The 17,459-nt window shown below is 45.5% G+C and overlaps 1 protein-coding gene across 1 annotated transcript in view; it reads right to left on the reverse strand.

Annotated features, from left to right (window-relative positions):
• Nucleotides 1–17,459, reverse strand: part of MGAT4B (alpha-1,3-mannosyl-glycoprotein 4-beta-N-acetylglucosaminyltransferase B) — a 1,476,931-nt gene that overhangs the window by 1,047,423 nt on the left and 412,049 nt on the right. The window contains exon 4 of the mRNA XM_069199505.1: nucleotides 5,928–6,061. Coding sequence (XP_069055606.1) covers nucleotides 5,928–6,061 — 134 coding nt within the window. The remainder of the gene's footprint in view (nucleotides 1–5,927; nucleotides 6,062–17,459) is intronic.

Raw genomic sequence — 17,459 nt, forward strand, 5'->3', positions numbered from 1 at the left:
TGAGGTGACTCTGACTTTTAGAAATCTCCATCTTGCAGATGGAGGATTCCCCCAATAGGATTAGGGATGTGGCCCCCTCCCCACAGGGAGGAGGCACAAAGAGGGTGTAGCCACCCTCAAGGACAGTAACCATTGGCTACTGCCCTCCCAGACCTAAACACACCCCTAAATTCAGTATTTAGGGGCACCCCAGAACCTATGAAACTAGATTCCTGCAACCTGAAGATGAAGAAGGACTGCTGACCTGAAGCCCTGCAGAGAAGACAGAGACACCAACTGCTTTGGCCCCAGCCCTACCGGCCTGTCTCCCCACTTCAAGAAAAACTGCAACTGCGACGCGTCCCCCAGGGTCCAGCGACCTCTGAAGCCTCAGAGGACTACCCTGCATCTAAAAGGACCAAGAAACTCCAGAGGACAGAGGCCCTGTTCACAAGAACTGCAACTTTGCAACAAAGAAGCAACTTTTAAAGACCACACGTTTCCCACCGGAAGCGTGAGACTTTCCACTCTGCACCCGATGCCCCCGGCTCGACCTGCGGAAACCTAACTCTACAGAGAGGACTCCCCGGCGACTGCAAGCCTATGAGTAGCCAGAGTTGACCCCCCTGAGCCCCCACAGCGACACATGCAGCGGGAATCCAGAGGCTCCCCCTGACCGCGACTGCCTGATTCAAGGAACCCGACGCCTAGAAAAAACACTGCACCTGCAGCCCCGAGGTCCTGAAGGAACTGAACTCCAGTGCAGGAGAGACCCCCAAGGCGGCCCTCTTCCTAGCCCAAGTGGTGGCTACCCCGAGGATCCCCCTCCCCCCCTTGCCTGCATCGCTGAAGAGACCCCTGGGTCTCCCCATTGATTCCTATTGAAAACCCGACGCCTGTTTGCACTCTGCACCAGGCCGTCCCTGTGCCGCTGAGGGAGTACTTTTTGTGCCTGCTTGTGTCCCCCCCGGTGCCCTACAAAACCCCCATGGTCTGCCCTCCGAAGTCACGGGTACTTACCTGCTGGCAGGCTGGAACCGGGGCACCCCTATTTCCATTGAAGCCTATGTGTTTTGGGCACCACTTTGACCTCTGCACCTGACCGGCCGTGAGCTGCTGGTGTGGTAACTTTGGGGTTGCCTTGAACCCCCAGCGGTGGGCTACCCTGGAACCAACTTTGAAACCTGTAAGTGCTTTACTTACCTGTGAACCTAACAAATACTTACCTCCCCCAGGAACTGTTGATGTTTGCACTGTGTCCATTTTTTAAATAGCTTATTGCCATTTTTGCCAAAACTGTACATGCTATTGTGATGATTCAAAGTTCCTAAGATACCTGAGTGAAATACCTTTCATTTAAAGTATTGTTTTTAAATCTTGAACCTGTGGTTCTTAAAATAAACCAAGAAAATACATTTTTCTATATAAAACCTATTGGCCTGGAATTGTCTTTGAGTGTGTGTTCCTCATTTATTGCCTGCGTGTGTACAACAAATGCTTAACACTACCCTCTGATAAGCCTACTGCTCGACCACGCTACCACAAAATAGAGCATTAGAATTATCTCTTTTTGCCACTATCTTACCTCTAAGGGGAACTCTTGGACTGTGCATGCTATTTCTTACTTTGAAATAGTACATACAGAGCCAACTTCCTACAGATGCTATTCCAGAGATTACAACCCCTCATGCAGTTTCTAGTCTGGCTTCATACCCCAAAGATCCATTACCTTCAAACTGCAATGCAGATAGCCATACTCCATGGGACTGATCCCAACTTGGCAACGGGATCATTCAGAAAAAGCATATAATACATTTGAAAGGCCATACAGGATGAGGTATTGGGTATTGCAGCAACTGGGTCTTGCATCTTAATTTCTTTTGCTGATCTCCTTATTTTACACTGCCCGCAGTTCAAGGATTGGAGTTCAAGAACTGTATTCTAACGCTCCCGTGATATTTCCTTTGACAATAGAACCATTGGCATGTAACAAAAGAGCTCCACGCTAATAAGGGCTGCGACTCGCTAGTGGGTCCCTCTTCATCTCATTATATGCGGATAATGTAATTCTCTATGTTGAAAAGCCAGAAGAGAACCTGTTGCCCATTATTTACAGAGTTCTTCCATTTAGAAGGCACTCCAGCCTCCATATCAACTGCGCCAAGTCTGAAAAAAAATTTGCAGACTACTTGCTGTGGAATACCCACTGAAGTGGAGCCCAACTGGGGTTACATATTTAGGAATTTGGGTCACGCAGGATTATGCAGAGCTGATAAGAGCCAATGGATAAACTACAAGCCGTAAGTGGATAGGTGGCTGCACCTGCCCCTCTTTATTACGGGCCACATAACCGGAGTGAAAATGGTGGTCCTGTCAAAGTTTTTATATTCATTTGCTGACATTTTGGTTATGCTTCCGCAATGCTTCTTCAAGCAGTTGCACCACATACTTTTCTGGCTAGTATGGGTTGAGCAACAACCAAGGACACGCCAGGCCGCTACGACAGGGCGGGTCGGCGCTACTGGCCTTTATCTTTACTATCTAGACCAGTGGTTCCCAACCTTTTGACTTCTGTGGACCCCCACTTTATCATTACTTGATCACAGGGACCCCCAGTGAATCATTATTGGAATCCAGAGACCCCCACTGAGTCATTGCTGAAAGCTGGGGACCTAATTTGTTAATATTATTTAATTTTCTAAGTAGTTGTGGACCCCCCCTCCAGCGGGCCCCGGACCACAGGTTGGGAACTACTGATCTAGACCATCAAGCACACTATATGTGCTATTGGATCCCTGGCACCTCACCTGCAACGGATGTTCAAGTCGAGCAGGCACTCACTAGATCTAAGGATGTGATGGCCAGACTGTCCTCCTCGCCACGTATGACACATGCAGAATCTGATCTCCTGGCAAACACATGCAGAGTCCGGTGGCGTTTGGTAGGAAAACTTGAATTGGAGTGTCCATATTCTCTGTTTATCCCCCTACGGGATAACACATTGTTGCCCCTAACGTGTGAATGTGCAAATATCTCTCTGCTGTGGAAAGTTAGCTTGACAATGCTAGGTGACCTTTTTGAAAATGGCAGCTTCTTTTGTTTGACTAGCTTTTTGAACCAGGGTGACAGCGACTCAGCCCTGGCGATCTTACCTTACCATTGGTTATGTTCCGCTGTTGAGGCTGGCTTCCTTACTTATCCTGCAGAACCTTCTGAAATGTTGCCTCTCACGGAGTATGTCCTGCGGAAGGATATGAGACACTATTTCCTTCCTGCATACTACACTTCTGGACAATGATGGAGTTCCCCTGAGGTCAAGCCAGGCTGAGATGGGAACCTACGCTGGGTTGTACACTTTTAGATAAAACATGGGCCTACTGCAGTGTAAAGGTCAAATACACCCCTATAACTTATAGTACACAGTGCATGCAAGTGCTGCGGTATGGAAGGTGCGGATTATTTTTGCATTTATCCTGGAACTGTTTGGATGTGCGCTGCTTCTGGCAAGATGTATTCCAGGTACTAGACCCCCTCCCTTATAGTCGCTCTGCTGTGGGACACATCTGTTCATGCAAAATTCGTGAGTCTTATGTCCATGTTGCTGGTCCTAGCCAAGAGACAGATGGCTATAGTGTGAACAGCAAAAAAAAAATATGGCTGCAGACTGGCTGCGAGCGGTAGCATGATGTAGAAGTATGACAGAGCAATATGCATAGGAGCAGCCACCTGCGCCAATGCCTAGAGACAAATGGGAACGCTATCGTCCATACCTTCGCCGAACTGGGCTTGGTTCTGCTGTGTCTCAGGCATCGACCCCTACTAGATCGGTGGAGGGTGTGTGAGCATCAGTTTCCCTCCCTCCCCTGTCAAAGGATATCAAATGAAAACGTGCTAATGGTTACGTTTTTCTTTTATCATATGCTGGCTACGTACCCCGAACTGCCATACATGGCACCTGCCCATGCAGATTATCTGTGTCATTGGATTGTTTGGTATGCGATGCAAATTAATCATCTAAATTAAAAAAAAAAAATACAACAAACAACTAGATGAAGTGAGATTAACAAACGTGCGGCTTTTAGGTAGCTTTTGCCGATGTTAAGATTTCCCTATGAATAGGAAAAGCACATCCAGAGAAAGCAATGTTTGGAAAATGTGAACGATCGTGCTGAAATAAACTAGAGACGCCCACTAGCACAGCCATTAATATGACAAAGGTGTCTGGTGTGAACTCCAAACCACACCCACCCCACCTTACACTGACTAAGAAGTTTCCTCGCTTGTGCAAAGTTCTTCAGATTCACACGCAGAACAAACATGGACACCGGACGATCTGGCATCCATATAGATACATCATCATCTGTTACACAGAATGTTCAGGGCAAACAGTTCGGATGCAGAACCAAAACAAAGAATACCCATTATCTAACACTTTCGCAACACTCACGCGCAGGTGCTGTTAAACCCCTACACTAATACCATGTTTCCAAACCACACGCTCGGCATACAGTCTTGCCCACCACACGGGATAAGTAAGCCATAACCAACTCTTTCAATCATGTATCCAAACAGCGCCCAGGGTGCCGTTTAAAATCGGAGCAATTCGTGACTCTCGTTAGGGCTATGAAACACTAAATTATATAGAGAAACATTTAGCAAACGAGAAGTATTAGGCTCATAAGGGTATCGAAAGTACTTTAGAAGAACTAATATAATACAATATGGAACCTAAGAGAATAAAGGAGGAAAGCAAGGACGGTCAGGAAGACACGAGGAGAACAAGGACAGAAGGCAGAAGGGGGGAAATAAATGGCAATAATATTAATGAAGATTGCATGACAGAGAAGAGGGAGTACGCTCTTTTTCCGCTGCCTATGATGGCATTAGTAACCTCTAACCTGTACCATAAACATAAATACAAATAGTGAAGACACCGTACAGCAAAAAAAGAGACTGATCTATTGTTGTTACGTAAATCGCAAAGCCCGCTAGACTATTATTCTAAATCTCTGAATCTGAAGAGACCTTGGTGCAATTCTGTCACATGGAATTATTAACATGAAGGCATTGGTCAGGATTCTAAATTCTCACCAGTTTACACTGCAATACAAGCTGCAGGAAATATCAGTGGGTATTCAGTATTCTGAAAGGTAATTGTGGTCTGCATCCCATTTTAAACGAAACGAATTTACAATTTACTGAACGCATATCAGGAAGAAGCTGACAGGAAGGCTTTTCGCTGGCTGTGGGGCAGCACAAGGTATGAATGTGCCAGATATGTAGATTGGTGTGTTGCTATTAGAGAAAGTTTGAAGCCAAGCTGTCAGGTTGTACTGGCATGCAGTAGTCAAAGTTGCTGAGAGGAAAAAATCTAATCCGACTTAAAAAAAAAAAAAAACATTTTGCTCTGCTTAGGACAGAAAGGCAACACTTCAGAAGAAACTGAATCTCTGAAAAAAGAAACTGAATCTCTGAAAAACAGGTCTCTGCTTGGAAAAAGGTGCACACACTAAAGCAGGTTTAAGTCTCAAGCAGGAAAGTAGTAGGGTGCACAAAGAACAAAAGAGATGAACGGGCATCTGGGAGAAACGTGCAAGCAAGGAACACATTCATAATTAAATGGCTTTCTTAAGATTTAGTTTTAAGCCCTACTAGCAGTAGATGGTGGCAAATGTAGAAATTAATGATATTTGAATATTTGAAACGTAGTTTAAGCCAATTGTTCAGTGATTTAAACAAATTAATAAAACTGTAAGCAGAGTAATAACCACCCACTGAGTGAAAGGGCAGCGTGAAGGAAAGATGTGCATGCCTCTCTAACTAACTAGTCCACTATTCCTGACTTTCGGATGACCACTGAGTCTCTTTCAAATGGAAAAATGACAGTCGGATAGTTTAAGTTAAGGAGGTTAGGTTGTCAATACAGTTAAACAGGAAGTATTGCTTACCTCGGCAATGAGCACGACGATTACACAGTCCTCCTTCTCCTGCTGGGTCAGCTCTGTAATCAAGGAGTTCAAGGTATCGATGAGATAGGAGTGCACTTCCCTCTTCACACTAGGGATTCCCATAACGACTGATACTATAAAAGATAAAGGCATGTGGATATATCAATCGTATGGCTCTCAAACCCAGGCAACAGCAGGCACTTCATGACTGACAATCGGGAACAAGAGTGTAGATTGTAAACACTAGGTGTAAAAGTTACGTCATAATATAAGAAGTGACATTCAGCACAATTACTGCTTCCCTTAGAATGGGTGATCCATCATGGGTGCTGCCCTTGACACACGAACGAGGCACTGACTGAGACCATGCTTCAAAGAGGATGCAGCAACACGTGGGAAGAGGTCTACTGGCTAAGCAGCTCATCTTATTTGCAAGTTCCCTTCTCATTTCCATCACAATCCAGCCGCAACCAGGCACCAATTACCATATTTGTACAGAAAGCAATTACATTCGTTTATTAGGAAACCTGTACAAAAAATATACAAACATTTACAAAAGTAAACCAATTATTCAAATGAATTGAATTCAAAATCATGAACTGAATTCCTCAAGGCTTTTAGAAATCGCCCCAAACCATCTGTAACATCCAAGAACTGCATGTTAGAGTAAAGGTCAACCGCTTCACATCACACGTAAATTCTACTTTTCAAGTACAAAAGTTTAAAACATTTACGATGAGGATTTATAAACAATGCACAATCAATTACAAGATGGGCCATGGTGCATTTCATCCTAAGGACACAAACGCAAGATCCTCCACTATCACAACCTCCAGGGGTTACCGGTGGCAAATAATGCTCTGTAAGATCTTCGACATGCTTCAAAAGCATCCATGCCCATTTACGCTCACTATGCTATGCATCCAGCCACCAAATCTGGGAGATCTTATAATAGATACACTCTAGTGAAAGTTAATTTAACAATTATACATATAATTCAGACTTTATCCCAATTTGGGTATTCTGAGCATAGAAATTGTTTTTCTTTTTCCCCACTGTAAACTTTCTTTTCTCAAGTCTTAACGCTTGTACAGTTGGTACTTTCTTCATTTTTATATATATGCAAATTGATATTTTCTTTTGCAGCCTCCTGTCATTTGATGATGATCGTTTTATATGAACTCTGTTTTAAAATCTGTTTTTATGAACAATTCTTTTTATTGATTTAATAGCCTGATCCGAGGTACACTGCGTACTTGCCTACAACCCGGGCACCAGCTGAGGTGGATAGCAAAGAAAGAGAAACGTTGTGTACACAGCGTCCAGTTACAACCCGGAGGCGGGCTGCATCCGATAGGCATGTGGAGAAAAGCAAACCATACAAATCAAAACACCCATTAACCTTCCCACACCCTTCAAGGCTCCAATCTAGTTATAGCTAAAGGGTATTTTCAGCAGACGTAGGGCAGTTAATATATACATGTGAGTACAGGTAAAGGCAGGGGACTCCCTAAGTGGCAAGCAGGGGAGTATGTAGAATTAAGGGGTGGACTCAAGTATGGCGGGCACGTCAGTTCCCAAGACTTGACTGAGAGCAGGTGGATGAAGGGAACCCACAGCTCAGCATATCCAATGCGGCTTGGCTCCACTGCAAGGGACAGTTTCTCCATTCCCAAAATGTTCCACAATCCGCGTAACCACGATATGCTGTAAGGAGTTTTATCTGTGCCCCATAACGATAGGATTGTCTGATGTGCCGCCCCTAGAGCTAAGGCTATTTGTCTAACGGGTTTCTACCTACTGCTGCATTTTCGCCGGGATTAGGTACCAATAAGAAGCTCTTTTATATGCTGTTTCAGTGCTTGATATGTCGTGTGCTATGTGGTGTACCCTGCAGAAGATGTCTGCCCATTATTCAGAGGAGAGGGTTCTACCCAATTCGAATTCCCAACGATGTTGTCCTTCGAACATGTGTGGGGAGTTCCGGGTTCGGGAGAGAGTACAATTTTGAGATAAGGTGTTCATCATCATTTTTAATAAGCACCCATTTCTCAAAGGGGGTCAGTCGTCCCATGTTCTGTCTCATCTCAGGTCCCATCACCCAATGCCGCAGTTGAAGGTACTACACCCGTCCGTCTATCAAAGCTGGGAGCGAGTTTGCCAGATCTGTATGGACAAGATGACATGATCCCCAAAGAGGCTTACCAGATGTTGCTCCCCTCTGAATGGAATCCTGGAGATAAGTGAGCTCTCCCTCACACATTGTGCAAATGACTCAATGTACAGGGCAAAGAGTAGGGAAGACAAGGAGCAGCCCTGCCGTGTGCCCCTCTGGACGGAAAATGTGGTGAATATATACCATTCACCCTAATAAAGGTATGGGGTTTGCTGTAAATACTACTGTCCCATTTAGAGAACAGATCATCAAATCTGAATTTTGGGAGCACCGCTAAGAGGTTGGGCAAATGGACGCAATCAAAAGCTTTTTCTGCATCAATGCATGAGAGCAAAACTTTCATGAGTGACCTCTGGGCTTTATTTATTAGTTGGAGGAGGCATTTGATGTTGTCCCACACTGACGGGTGAGACCAGAGCCCTCGGGGTCTGGGTCAATCAAGCTGGGCATCAAGGAGCCGAGATGGTGAGCTAGGACGCTGGGAAGTAGCTTAGTGCCTATGTTTAGAAGTGAAATGGGTCTGAACAACCCAGAGAGTGCTGGGTCTTTCCTGGACTGGCATAACTGAGATGACGGTCTTCAACAAGGAGTCTGTTAGGGACCCAGATTCAGCAAAGGAGTGGTACAAGCAGGTGAGTATAGGGGTAAGCTCCTAGCAGACAACTTTGTAGAAGTATAAAGCCCCAGAGCTCTCCTCAGTTTCAGCCTAGCTATGATTGAAATCACCTCATTTATACGGATGGGTTACTCCAGCACCAGAGCTTCGGCAGAGGTGACAGTAGTAATAGGGATATCGTGAAGATAACCCACTGGTAAGCTACTGGGGCTGTCTGTGTAGCATAGAAGGAACCACAGAAATCCTCAAAATCTAATGCAATTCCAACTGCAGGGCGTACTTTGGTGTTCAGGCCAGTATGAATTGTTTTCACCAACCCTGAATAGATCTTGTTGAGAACGTATTAATCAAATTGCAGGAGTATTGCAATGTGCATTTGTACTGCTTCCTTCTCTGATTCAAGCATGTTAATCTACGAAAGTTCCAATACTGGAGTAAGAAAATAAGGGCCAGATGTAGCAAAGGGTTTTTCCCATTCTGTGTCAATGGGAAAATGTGTTCGCACATATGGCCCTTAGTTACTTTAACTGTAACTTTAGTTCTCCAGTATTGGAATCTTTCATCGATTCACATGCAACCCGCTTGCCTCCCCGGAGAAGCTCACCTTCACCTCTCTTTTTTCTTTTTCATGTTATACGCAACATGTGCTTTGAAAACCTGAGGTACTGGAGCTTCTCTCAGGAAGGTTCTAAAGGGTGGTGTCGCCTGATTTGTGGATTCTGATGTATGGTCCTTTTTCTTAAAATGACTCTGATAGAGTGTTAAATTAAGAGGCCTAAGGGCCCTTAGGTTTAAATCTATGCTAACACTAGCATGAATATACCAGGGGCTCCCATCGCGACGACAGGGAATGATTCAAGCATGTGAATCTATGAAAGTTTCACTACTGGAGTAACACTTAGTTACACTTAACATACCAAATGAGATCAGGCATTGAGCTTCCCGGCTGACTCACAAAGCTTGTGGCAACTCCTCTACCGCAGCTCTGCCAGGACTCTGGGGCCACCGTTACAGGCTAGGTTGCTGCTGCACCCACCCAAACCTCAAGGTGCACCCCAACTACTTTGCTCTGCCCCATGGCCAATTTCTTGTCTTCCTGACTCAGAGATTCAAAACCCTGCAGACAGACAGGCAGAGTAGGGCAGCAGCTTCCACCAAACTAAGAGCACCAGCACACCAGGGTGCGTTCAAGTTGCTCAGGACGCCTGTGGCTGTCTCTGCATTTGCACTATCTGTGCTTCTTACTCTTTCCCTTTTTGTGTTGAACAATGAACATATAAGCCCAAAGAGCCACCAGTCTTGGAGTTCTTCAGTGAGTCAAGTTCTGGCAACTTCTCAGAAAGGTGAGCAATAACTGTCCTCACAGGCCGGTGTTGTCTCAATATTAGGCACTTCAGTCATCTGGTGCAGGCTGAATAAGGCCTGTCAACTGATTTCTGCTGATGGCATCAGTAAAGTCATGACTACCTGTGCCCCCTGCTCAGGGGTTCTAAAATGACTGATCTTAGTTTTTTGCTGCTGAAGTGGCAGTGCTGGTGCACATGGCCACTTCTCATCAGCTCCCCTAGAAGAGACAGTGTACCTGCTGTGCTCCTGCAAAATACCTGCTAGGCTCCCACTTCTGATCTCTCACAGCAAACCAGACCGCTGCTCTACCAGATGGCTCTCTTATAGAGTGAGAGATAAGGAGCCTAAGTGGATGAGGGCGACAGCATATGGGCCACTACAGCCCCCAAAGCCATGTGGACCATCTTATGTGTGATTGTGCATGCACTTCCACATGTCATTGTGCTTTTTCATTTTTTTCCCTTTTGCTTATGCAGCACAGCATTAACAAATAGGTCTGCACTAACAGTCAAAAGGCAAGATCTAATAACTTTGCCTGTTTCTTTTAAAATATTTAACCTAATACATTTCTTCAGAAAAGACAGTTAAAAAAAAAAATCACTTCTCTTTGCTGAGCTTGGTCCTTAACTTAGAAGAAGGGATAGAGAATGGAGGAAAAAAGTTAATTGGAATACTGTTTAATATAATAAACACAATGCAAAGAACAATATTTTATAAAGATCTGCGCATGAACAGAGAAACACCAGCCCATTCAAAGAATGCCCTGCTCGTTCAAAAGAACACCTTGAGCAGGAGGAACGACTTGCCCATCATTTATGTTCCAGTTACTTTTACCTGGGGCCCCAATGGGGGCAGGGGAAACAGGGGGTGTGGGGTAGAGAAAATGTCTTCACAGTCACCCACTTGAGAGCTGTGTACTATACAGCTGTTTTGTGGCTGGGGTACGGGTTTCTTGCCTTGCAAAACAAAGGAGAAAACAGCATGCACCTATACAGTGAACAGAAGATTTTATTTATACTGAATGTTATTTACTTAGCATTTATTATCCAAAGAACAAGTCATTTACCTTTGGTAACACACTTTCTGGTATTTCTCACATTCTGAATATTCTCCCGGAGTCAAACTGGATCCTGAAACTTTTCATCAGAACTGGTAGTTGGTGCCGTACATCTCCGCACTGATGCTGTTCTAATCCAGAAATGACGTGTGAAGCCCATGTGGGCACCATTCCTGCACGCTGTCAGTTAGTTTCCAAGCGGTACGCGCCCACAGACGCAGAGACTCAACACAAAACTGCCTTTGACCAGTGTGCAAATTCCTAGACTTTTAATCTTATTATTGGATAAAGTCCAATTCACAGAACAGGGAGAGCCGGTGAGGAATCTGCAGTTAGATAGGTCTCTCCCAGAAAAAGCACCACCGAAGGTAAGTAACGTCATCTTCTGACAGAGACTTCTAACCACAGATGCCTAACCTTTGGAATAGATACCAAAGTAGTACCTATTTGTTCTGTGAATGGACTCCATCCAAAAAGCAATGTTGGAACAAGCTGGCAAAATTCCCCTCTTGGCAAACTTGGCTAGGAAGAGAGTAGTACTTCATTAAACTATGGAGGGACACACAAGGAGCTCCCTGACAGATCTCCAGGACAGAAACTCCACATGCAAAAACAGTGGTAGCAGCTTTGGCCCTGATGGAATGCACATGCAGCCCTTCCAGAGACAGTTTTTGGCCAATGTGTGGAAGAACTTAATGGAGAGCACAATCCAGATGGGAGATGTCCCTCTTCTGTGTTGTCTTGCCTTTTTTCACTCCGGCGAACCCAACAGGTGAATATCCACCCGGTGCAATCAATGCAAAAGCACAGTGCTCTTTTAGGGTCCAAGTGTTGGGTTCTACCCCTCCTACCTAGGGGGTGAGGTGGAGAAAAGAACACCAACCAGTAAGGTGATATCTTGGCAAATGTGGAACGCCCTCATATCTTTCGACAAGCAGAAAGCCTGTGTACGCAGAACTAGTTTGTCTGGAAATGAGGCAGGTTTTTTTTTTTTGGGGGGGGGAGCTGGAGGGGATTGACAGAAACCTTGGTGCTCACTCACACAAAGGATCGATGTTATGGCAGTTAGGAACGTCGTCATGAGGGTGAGGAGACGCAAAGGTCAGCTTTGAAACTGCTCAATGAGAGTGCACCAATATATGAGGACCAAGTTAGAGATCCACTGTGGCATGACAAAGGGAGAGGGATGAAACAGATGTAGGCCATTTAAAAAACTCATTAGGTGATTTAAATAATAAGGCCTTATTTAGCAACCACAAAAAGGCTGAAAGAGCCTAAAATACCGTTTAACTGTGCCCAGAGCAAAGCCTTGCTGTCAAGAGACAAAATAAACAACAAAAAGTCAGGTAACTTTGCCTATAGCAGGTCAATCTGCTGAGTACTACAGCAAGCAACAAATGTGTCCCGACAGGTGTGTACTGATTAGTCGAGGGACATCAGGCTTCCAAGATGGCATCAACAACCTTGGGAGGAAGGTTGAAAGTGTTCAGCTGTTGCCGCTCAATCTCCAAGCATGAAGGTGAAGATTGTGAAGGCCTGGGTGCAGGAACTTTCTCTGTTGCTGTGACTGCAGATCCTCTCAGAAGGGAAGCTTGATTGGAGGACAGAAGCCCATGTACAGGAGTTCTGGATATCATACGCTTCATGGCCAGTGCGGGGCCACTACAATGACTTGGGTACGGTTGGTCCTTATCAATTTCTGAAATCTGGACAGGAGAGGTTTTGGTAGAAAGGCATACAAGTGTACAGTGTTTCTCCCTTGGTGGGACATATCTCTCAGTGACAGACACCTTGGAAATTCCAATGCGCGGAACTGCTGACATTGTGAGTTCTTGGCGATGGTGAAAATATCGAGCCAAGTTTCTTCCCATTCGTGGAAGAGACCCTGTGCCTCCTCTGGGCGCAATGATCACTTGCAAACCACTAGGTGATGAAGGAAGCACTTGTCTGCCCTGACATTCAAAGATCATGCAAGGTGTTTCACCACTAAGAAAAATTCCTTGATGGTCCATCATTTCCAGAGACACAGTGCCTCCTGGCATAGAGTTCACGACCCCACCTTGCCAAGTTGATTGCAGTACCACATGGCATTGGTGTTATCCGAGAGCACCTGCACCAAACTCCCACTGATGGATGGAAAGAAGTCTCTCAACACCAAGCAGATGGCCCTCTGCTCCAGAAGGCTGATGTGGAGCCAGGACTCAGCCGCAGGCCTCCGTTCTACTCCCTGCCCAGGTGGCCTCCCACCCAGAAGAAACACATCGGTCACCACTGTCAGCTCTGGATTGGGTGAGGTAGGGATAGGGTTCTGCTCTTGACCCAATCACGGTCCAATAACCACCTCCGCAGGTCCTTCACAGTCTCCTTCGAAATCTGGAGGAGAGGCCTCCTTGATGGTGGGCCCACTGAGACTTCAGATCCCACTGCAGAGTCTGCATATGTAACCTGGCTTGCTTGACCAGCAGGATACAAAAGGTAATCAGTACAAGCAGTCTCTGAATCGGCCTCCATGAAATCCAGGACCGAGGCTGAAAAACAGGGATTGTAGCATAAAAATCTTAGACTCTACTTTCTGGGGGCAATCCACAAAAGCAAACTGTGTCCAGCGGAGCATCTGAAGAGGAATCAGGTGCGACTTCGGCACATTCATAGTGGACCCCAAAGATGACAGGAAGTTCACTGTGGTCTGGAAGTGGCTGACAACTGCCTGGGCAAACTCTCATTCAACAGTCAGTTGTCAAGGTAAGGGAAGACTGGGACCCTGACCTCGGAGGGTGTGCTACCACCACCATCATCTTTGTGCACAATTAAAGGTCACTAGTGATAACAAAAGGAAGCAGAGCAAGCTGGAAATGATAGCCACCATGAACCACAGGATGCCAATAGCTGTCCTGGATACCCAGAACAACCATTCACTCTCCATAGTCGAGGCAGACAAGACCTGGGCCAGGTTGAGCATTCTGAATTTGTCCTCCTGAAAGAAGGCATTGAGAAGGGGCAGATCTAAGATAGGACGAAGGTCTGCATCCTTCTTTGGCACCAGAAAATAGTAGGAATAACTACTAAGATCCACTTCTGAACCTCTGGTGCAGACAACCCTCTTGATAACTTCTTTGGTCAAAATGACTTGCACTTCCTACAATAAGACGGACAGATGGTCCTCCATCAGTTGTTCTGGTGTTTGTTAAAGACTTCCTGAGAATCTGCAGGACCCACCTGTCAGATGTGATGGCCTGGCAACCCAGTAAGAATTGTCAAATCCTGCCTGCAAGCGGTGGCTGTGCTCCACTAAGGGCACACCAAAGGGGTCTGGCAGCTGGAGCCACAGTGAGGAGGGATTGGATGGCAGTAGACTGACTGGCATCATGTCCCTGAACGAGGAGTTGGTAGGTGCACCGGTCTTGGGCAAGAAACTGCTGGACACCTTGCTGAGGCTTAAGTGGCTGTCATTATGGAGTACCTCTGCTGCTGAAACCTCAAAACGAATGGTGTGGATGGTGCAGCTAGGAGGTGGGGTAGATAAGCCAAGGGAGCGCGCAGTAGCCCTGCTTTCCTTGAAGCACTTCACAGCGGAATCTGCCTTGTCCCCGAAAAATGGCAAGTCCAGTCAAAGGTTGTGTCCATAAATGACGACTTGACATTGCATCAATTGAAATTAGCACAGTCACAGCTTTCCTGTACGGCTGGGTTAGGACAGGTCGAAGTGCTTCTGGAACACATGTGATGATTTGAGTAACAGACTCCCAGAAAGCATGGGAATAGCGGTCCAGCACACAACTAGCATTGACTGACCCAGGAGGCAAAATAATGAAAGAAAATACCCTTGTCTCAAAGGTCTTCACTCTTGGACTCACTATCCAGTGTAGTAGATTGAAGAGTATTTTGGTTCATCCAAATGGTGAAGTCTGCACCATCAAGCTTTCAGGAGAGGAATGTGGGGGCCGGCAGACGTCATCAGTGGCATTTTGCAACTTGCAGTCCAACTAGGGGGCCCGGAGCAAGGTTTGGTCCAAGCTCCTAGTAGGGTATCAGTAAGTGCATGATTACAACGAAGTAAGGGCTCACTAGAGGTTTGCCCTGGCTGAAGTACTTTGGCCAGGACATTGGTTTTGACCTCTAACGAAGGGAGCAGCAGGTCAAGAACTTTAGCTACCCTCCACATGCCAACAGCAAAATATGCACTCTCTTGGGTAGCAAGGGGTGAGAAGGCCAGAATCAGGAGAGGTGTCAAGACCACTGGCATCCCAAAGATCACCATAACAGTTTTCTTTGTCGGGATGGCCAATTTTATCTTCTGCTTCCTAGTCATTATAAGAATTTGTTCCAAACAATTAATGTAGAGTATATGATTTGCCTTGCATAGATAGGACGCTAAGTGGGTCAAACAGAGCAGGTTGTGGATTGTCAGAAAACAATCGCAACTTCAGGAACTGACTGAGTCAGAAAGAACAATGGGCACCTTGAATTCCAGCACCTTGAAGTCGACACTGGCACTCTGAAAACTGAAGGCAGAGGCAGTGAGGGAGCCAGGGGAGGTCTGTGAAGGGTTTTGAAGGGCCTAACGTGTGCCAAGGGGGAACCCACCAGTGGTATCCCAGACGGTAAGCCTCTCGGCTTCTTGGAGTCTGCAGAGGCACCGGAGGGAGTCAGAAGGGTTTCAAAGAGTTGGAGCATGGCCTCATGGAACATTTCAATTTGCCTCAGTATTGCAGACAGCCCTGGAAACTCTGGTTATGCCTGGACAAGAGTGAGACTAAGAGGTATGGCAATGCCCTCACACTTTCTAAGGAGTGTGTGAGGGGCAAAAAGGGACAGGGTCCTGTATAGACCTTTTATTATTTTTCTTAGGCTTACCCAAAGAATTGGAGAGCAGAAATGATCAGCCTCAGGATCAAATTCTGTGCCTCTTGGACTGCGAACAGGTCCAAGAAAAGGACCGAGCCCGATCCATGGACTTGGACCAATTGCAACGAGGAGTCTTGCAATGCTTGATGACGTAGTTTCACCTCACAGTTTCTAACTGCCTTTGTTTTTTGAACGCACAGTCACTGCAGGCCTCTTTGTCATGACTCAACCCAGTCATCGGACATTTGCTTGCAACAGACCTTACAAGGGTGAAAACGGTCATTGTAGGCTAGGACCTCTCCATTCCACACTATAATCTTTTCTGAGGTAAACAGGGTTGCAAAGAGATGAGGGGTAGCTCGTCTGGTAGCATGGAAAAAAAGGAACTGATGTTAGCACCAAAGAGGGCACTATATAGGCTCTGTACATTTACTGAGAGGAACAATGTCAGTGTAGAGCCGCAGGGCACCACCAACCTGTACACAAAGGTACTGGTATAAAATCTGCAGTTAGAAGTCTCTATCTGAAATAACTCTCAAAAGAACACCCTCTATATATATATATTCCCACATACTGCTATTTTATTATCAGGAAAGTTTCCATTCACTATGCCAGATTTAGAATCTCTGAATATGAGGTTCACATACAGCTGTCAGAAAATGTAATGTAAAAATGAAAATGTTTTTGGGTGCTTTTACTTCATGTGTGAACTTTAGAAAAACTGCCACTTCCTTAAGACTGGACCGAGTTGCTGTGTTTACGTTTCTATCAGTCACCAAATGATTTTTCATTGAAACGTGTATGTGCAGTGCTGGAATTTAAAAACTAACTGCATGTTTCAACATCTGGTGAAACTAAAAAAAAACAATGTTTCATTCCCATCCTACTGTTTTGTTTCATCCACTTTTGTACTATACATCTCTATAAACTAATTATGGTCGTGGCTCAAATGTGCAAAACCAGTGAATTTCACGAGTTAGGGTTACCAGTCCACAAGCTAAAACTCACTCTTCCCGTTGTGTTGTTCCCTGGAGCGCTCTTTTGTTTTTTTCTGTACTTCTGGCAGACTAGTATTTTGACCATGGTGAGTGGCAAGAGTTAAGGCTTATATCCCATCCCCCTAACCCAATACCACGACCTCCCCTTAATAAGGCAACTGCTGCCACTGGAAGAAATTTGAGCATTTGTGTTGTATACAATGCCAAAGAATTCAAATGTGGACGTTAATCTCTGAAAGTATTGATTAACAATCTGGGGTTTAATTTTCAGTTCATTTGCTTCTTGATGAATGATACTTAGCAGATTGACCAAGCTGTTGTCCAGTCCTGGGAGACGTTCCGTTAGAAAAAAGCCGTAATGGTGAAGGGCCTACTAACAGACTGTCTGTACTCTGGGTGACAATGGGTGTAAGTGTGACTCCTCTGTTTTTTGGTGTTCTGCATTGTGGTCCTTTGTTCCATATATATGCACTGTTGTTTTTGCAAATTACAG

The sequence above is a fragment of the Pleurodeles waltl genome, chromosome 7 (assembly GCF_031143425.1).
Source record: "Pleurodeles waltl isolate 20211129_DDA chromosome 7, aPleWal1.hap1.20221129, whole genome shotgun sequence".
NCBI classification, from domain to species: Eukaryota; Metazoa; Chordata; class Amphibia; order Caudata; family Salamandridae; genus Pleurodeles; species Pleurodeles waltl.